The sequence below is a fragment of the Antrostomus carolinensis genome, unplaced genomic scaffold (assembly GCF_000700745.2).
Source record: "Antrostomus carolinensis isolate BGI_N321 unplaced genomic scaffold, ASM70074v2 scaffold51462, whole genome shotgun sequence".
NCBI lineage: Eukaryota > Metazoa > Chordata > Aves > Caprimulgiformes > Caprimulgidae > Antrostomus > Antrostomus carolinensis.
In genome coordinates this window covers 1-5365 of record NW_010299847.1, presented here as the reverse complement: position 1 = coordinate 5365, position 5365 = coordinate 1, and the positions used below count along the sequence as shown (strand labels likewise).

At 56.3% G+C, this 5365-nt stretch overlaps 1 protein-coding gene across 1 annotated transcript; it reads right to left on the bottom strand.

Moving 5' to 3' along the window:
• Positions 1–3: 3 nt before the first annotated feature.
• On the bottom strand, positions 4–5362 carry LOC104517713 (glutamine synthetase; the record flags this gene model as incomplete). The annotated part of the gene is made up of 5 exons (XM_010162912.2): positions 4–147; positions 1323–1450; positions 2760–2906; positions 4559–4720; positions 5272–5362. Coding segments are annotated over 5 exons (672 nt in total), but the record flags the coding sequence as incomplete, so codon positions are not given.
• Between the last annotated feature and the right edge of the window lie 3 nt (positions 5363–5365).

The following is a 5365-nucleotide window of genomic DNA, read 5'->3' as shown; positions in this document are numbered from 1 at the left end:
GGCGCCGTTCCAGTTGCCAGTCATTGGTTTGGGGTCCAAAGTAGCCACAACCCCAAAATCCTCACAGACACGGTGAAGGATGAACCGAGCCATCCAGAGGTGATCCCCCATCTCGATGCCTTCGCATGGACCCACCTGGAATTCCCACTAGAAGGGGCAAGTGGGTGCACTGGTGAGGACTGGGAGGTTTGTGTCTCCTTGGTCATCACATCCCTGTTACTCCCCAGCTCAGCCTGGGGTAGGGCTGAGATTTACCCCGGGATAGGGCTGAGCTTTACCCCAGGATAGGGCTGAGCTTTACCCCTTGGGAATCAGCCACAGGGATGAGAAACATGGAGTTAAGCAACAGGACAGCTTTGGCATGCAAAAAAAAACTGGGAATAAACTGCTCGTGACTAAATAAAGCAAATCAGGGAGGTTTTACTCCAAGCAGAGGTAAATAAGCACCATGTCTGCTTTTGAGGCTGGTGCTGGAGCTGCTGGGGTGCAGGATCCCCTAACCCACACTGCAAACAGGGCAGGGGACCAACAAGGAGCCTTTTAGTCCTTCCCAGGGTTGCTCCCTCCCCAGCTGTACCCAGGTTGCGCCACCGGCAGTGACTAAGCCCAGGGTGACACATTTACAGCTGCTGGCATGGCCTGGTCCAGACAGAGCTCAGGATGCTGAGAGCAGCCAAGAAAGACCCTGAAAAGGTCTGGGCAAACAGCAGGGTCATTAAAAGTCCTGCCTCAGCGGCACTGTAGATAACCCCCCCCTGCTTATCACCACCACATCAGCAGCGGGAGAGTCAGCGATTCACAGGCTTTGGGGCCAAATCGCCCTCGGTCAGTCTGGCCACCACCTAATGCAATCAGGGACTTCCTCCAGTTAACTCCCAAATCAACCCAAACCCCCCCCAGCTGCTCCCAAAGGCCATGTCCCACCCGAGCTTCCCGGGACACAGACACCCACCACTCCACGTGCTGCTCCCACATCCCAATCCCGGCTCACGCTGCTCTGGGATGGAAGGGAAGCACAGGGGAGCAGCCAGCTCCACACCTCAGGCTGAGCTGGGCAAGGAGCTCCCTGCAGTTTGGCTGGGCTGTGGTTTCACTTGCCTACCCCCAAAAAAGCAGGGGTCTGCATGCCAGGAGGAGTTAGGAAAAAATCAAGCATGTATTTTTTCATCCTCACACCACAACTGCTCCCATCCAGAGAAAATCGATGTGAGGAGTCACTGGATTCAGCATCCTGGAGGAACTGGGACTTGCTGGGTTATTCCAGCCTCATAACTCGTATCCATCACTGGAAACAGGGGCTGCACGGGGTCATCCACACCTACCTGGGAGGGCATCACCTCTGCGTTGGTGCCACAGATCTTCACCCCCGCATAGAGACATGCCTTGTAGTGGGACTCCACGATATCGCGCCCGTACACCTTATCTGCTCCAACCCCACAGTAATAGGGACCTGCAAAGGAAAGAGGAGTCACCACCCAAATAAAGCTTTTAGGAGCAACTGCACCACTGGGGCGTAATCCCACCAAGGATGATCCAAGGGCTGGAGCAGCTCTGCTGTGAGGACAGGCTGAGAGAGTTGGGGCTGTTCAGCCTGGAGAAGAGAAGGCTCCGGGGAGACCTTCTAATGGCCTCCCAGTACCTGAAGGGGCTCCAGGAAGGCTGGGGAGGGACTTTGGCCAAGGGCAGGGAGTGACAGGATGAGGGGTGATGGCTTGAAAGTGGCAGAGAGGAGATGGAGCCGAGATGTGAGGAAGAAACTCTTTGGTGTGAGGGTGGTGAGACAGTGTCCCAGGTTGGCCAGAGAAGCTGTGGCTGCTCCTCCCTGGAAATGTTGAAGGCCAGGTTGGATGAGGCTTTGAGCAACCTGGTCTAGTGGAAGGTGTCCCTGCTGCTGGCAGGGGGGTTGGAACTGGATGAGCTTTAAGGTCCCTTCCAACCCAAACCAGTCTGGGATTCGATGATTCACTCCCAGGTACCAGCCATCATCTGCAGAGGATTTATGGGAATTAAATGGTATTAACCTCCATGGTACATCGACCTCTACTCCAGGACCAGCAGTGTGACCAAATCACCTGTGTAACCTCAGCCTTATCTAGGCAGTTCAACAGGACCTGTAATGCATCAACTGGGAGGTGGCCAGAAGATAAGGAAAGCTTGGCTGGGTCTGCCCTGCGGCACCTCGCTGGCCCTCTGAGCACATCAAGAGTCTGAGATTGTTTTGACAACAGCCAACATTGTTCATGCCTTGAAAATTCAACTCGTTGGGGTTTTATAATGGCTCTTCCTCATTCAAGCAAGTCAGATGAAGATCTTCTCCCCGCCTGGGGGAAGGGAGATGTTGAAAGCAGACCAGTCCCCACAAAAGGCTGATTAAGTCAGGTTGGGAAACCCCTGGCCCTCTCCCAGAAGACCGCTGGGGTGCTGGGGCTCGCTCCCTGCTGCAGGAGGCCACGATGTGCAGGTCCTTTCCCAAACAGCCACGGGGAGGAAGTTTTTCTACCCAAGTTCTCCAGCCCTTGCCAAACAAGTCGTGCAGCTGAACTGTTTGTGCAACCAGGATCCGATGGGAGCGGCAGTGCCGGCCGGCTCACGTGAGCTACGGGACACCTGGTGCTCCTGGCAAACATCTCCTGACCTCATTCCGGCTCTTACCCGGTGTCAGCCGTGATGGGAAAGCTGTGCTCAAGGTTGGGGATGGGATGCATAGGTGGGAGCAGCCAAGGGGAGTATTTGGGTTGGGGAAGGGAGGGAGCACTTACCCTGAGGACCAGGGAAGCCGTTGTCGGGCCAGCCGTAGGGGTGGCCGTTGATGCCCAGCAGCGTGTACTCCTGCTCCATCCCAAACCAGGGGTGACTGTCCTTAACCAAGTCCATGACTTTCTTGCACGTGTGTCTCAGGTTGGTCTCTAGGAGCAGAGAGATCTGGGTCAGTCCCATGCTGTGGCCAGGCGCCCACCATGCTCTGTTCCACCCTGCTCACAGGTCGAGACTCCACCACTGCCAAGCGCTTTCCACAGAAGCCTCAAGGAAACTGGTGAGCAGTTCCCCACTCCCTGCAACGCTCTCAGCTCACTGGTTTCCTCCTCTCAGAGCTACTCCATTGCCACAGCACCAGGCTACATGCCAAAGAGTTAATTACCCTACTCCCAAAACCACAGCTGATGGTCCATGAACATCCTCCCCTTACACACCAGGAGCCCTACCCTACCCTACCCTAGCCCTGTCCCACAGGCATCCAGCAGATCTGGGAGCAGGCACTATACATCTCCCATCACTCCTTAACCCCCAGCCTCACCTTAATTATCCTTATTTTTCTCCCTCTCCATGTTTTTGGTTAGCATCCAGGCTGGCCAGCCCTGCCCTGGCCCTTCATGGTGGCAACGGGTGCTTGGGGCAACGAGGGCTTTGCCAGGAAGATACAGATATCAGAGAACCATCTGACATGGGATAAGGTGCCAAGCAAGGGCAGAGAGGGTCTGGACCAAAACAGCTGGGGAAAGGTGGCTGAAAAGCTGTTGCCACAGGGACAGGGAGTCTCCAGGCTGCAATTTCTGCCTTTAAATCTTAATAAAAGACCCCAGTGCAGCTGTGACAAAGCCCACGACATGGGGTGACATCTCCCTCGCACTGATGAGGGAACAGGGGAAGGCAGTTCCTCCCTGGAGCCCACACAGCCCTGAACATCCAGGGAAACCCACCCTGGGAAGAGCCAGAGGGTGCACCCCTCATCTGTGGGGTGTCACAGGGCTCTGCCCCAGCTCCAGCACTGGGAGCTCCAGGACCAGGGGGTCTCTTCACAAACTGCTCCTGAGGAGGAGCTGCTGGGCAGGAATCTCAACCAAGACGGCTTCCGCCGTGGCTGAAAGTCACGATGCTGTTTGAAGAGGAACCAGCCCCATCTTTCACCATCGCTGCCCACAGCCTCTCCTCTCCCGGTTTTTCCCCCCGCAGCTGCCGGTTTCCTCCCCCCACGCAGCCAGCGGGGACACGGCCCCGCTTTTCCAGCAAATAACCACTTATCTGCCAGCAAATAACCCCTCCGGGAGCCCCTCGGTGTGTCCCTGCAGACCAGCTCCCCCTCCTCCAACTGGGGCTTTATCAGACAGACAGGACAGACACCGGGACTGCGGTGATAAGACCAAGAGCTGGGGCTGCTTGTGAAAGGTCACCCCGAGCCAGCCCACGCCATCCCAGCACCTTCTCCCTCCTTTTCCACAGCTGCCCATTGAGGAGAGCGGCCACCAACCCAGCACATTGAAACCCCTGGAGCTTCCAGCCTCATCTCCCCCCCCATAACCTGGCTCCCCAGGGGCTGGGTGCACTTGAGCTCAAAGTCTGGGTGAGCTGGCAAGCGCCACGTCTTACTGTTCTCCTCACCCTGCACCACTAAAACAGGTTCCTGCAAACAACCACCAGCACTTGAATTTCAGAGCCTCAAGCCAAGTGTGCTGGGTGCTGATCTGCTCCCCGCTGCCAGCGGTGCAGAATGAGGAGCCCCTCAGAGAGATGTCACCCTAAATAATAAAGGGGTGACCCTTGGGAGCTGGGGGGTGCTCACCTGCGGGTTTCCTGTTGTACTTCAGCACTTCACAGAGCACCAGTTTGTTGGGGTCCAGGCAAAAAGGGTCCCTGAACATGCGGACGGGCACCAGGAACATGTCACTGTTGGAGCCCTCAGCCTGCGCCGTGCTGGAGCCATCGAAATTCCACTCGGGAACATCTGCAGGGCAGGAGGGGGACAGAGAGGGGAGCAAGATTGGGAAGGGGTTTCTCACATATGGATTGTGCTGAGTGCTGGTGGTTTAGACACAGGATGGAGCATCGAGATGGCACCGAGAGCCATGGGATAATGGACACAAAAGTTTTCTTGCACATCCCCAGAGCATCACTGTGTTCATCCCCTCAGCACCATCAGGGCACAGGCAGGATCGGACCCAGCTGCTTCACCTCCCTCTGCCAAACCCCATCCAGATGCCAACACGTCTCCACACCTCTTTGCCCAGCAGAAAGGGGCAAGATACTCATCCTCCCTGTCCTACCCAGCGCTAATAACTACAGGTTAAGGAAACCACAGTGACACAGGCTGGATATTTACCCTGCCGCTTGATATAACCCCGTGAGACAACTGCAGCGGGTGTCACCAGTGCCACACAACCAGGGAGAGCAAGTGCCATCTCCTGCCACCCAAAGCACCCCAGAACTTTTCCCTGGAGATGCTCAGGGCTCTCCACCACACCAACCATCACCTAAAGGGATAAGCAGTGGTGTTACCTTCGATGCTCTTGGGTTCCTTCTCGAGGGTCCTGCTCTTGCAGCGCACACCCTCACCGCTGCCATCGATCCAGACGTAGGTGACCTGCACCAG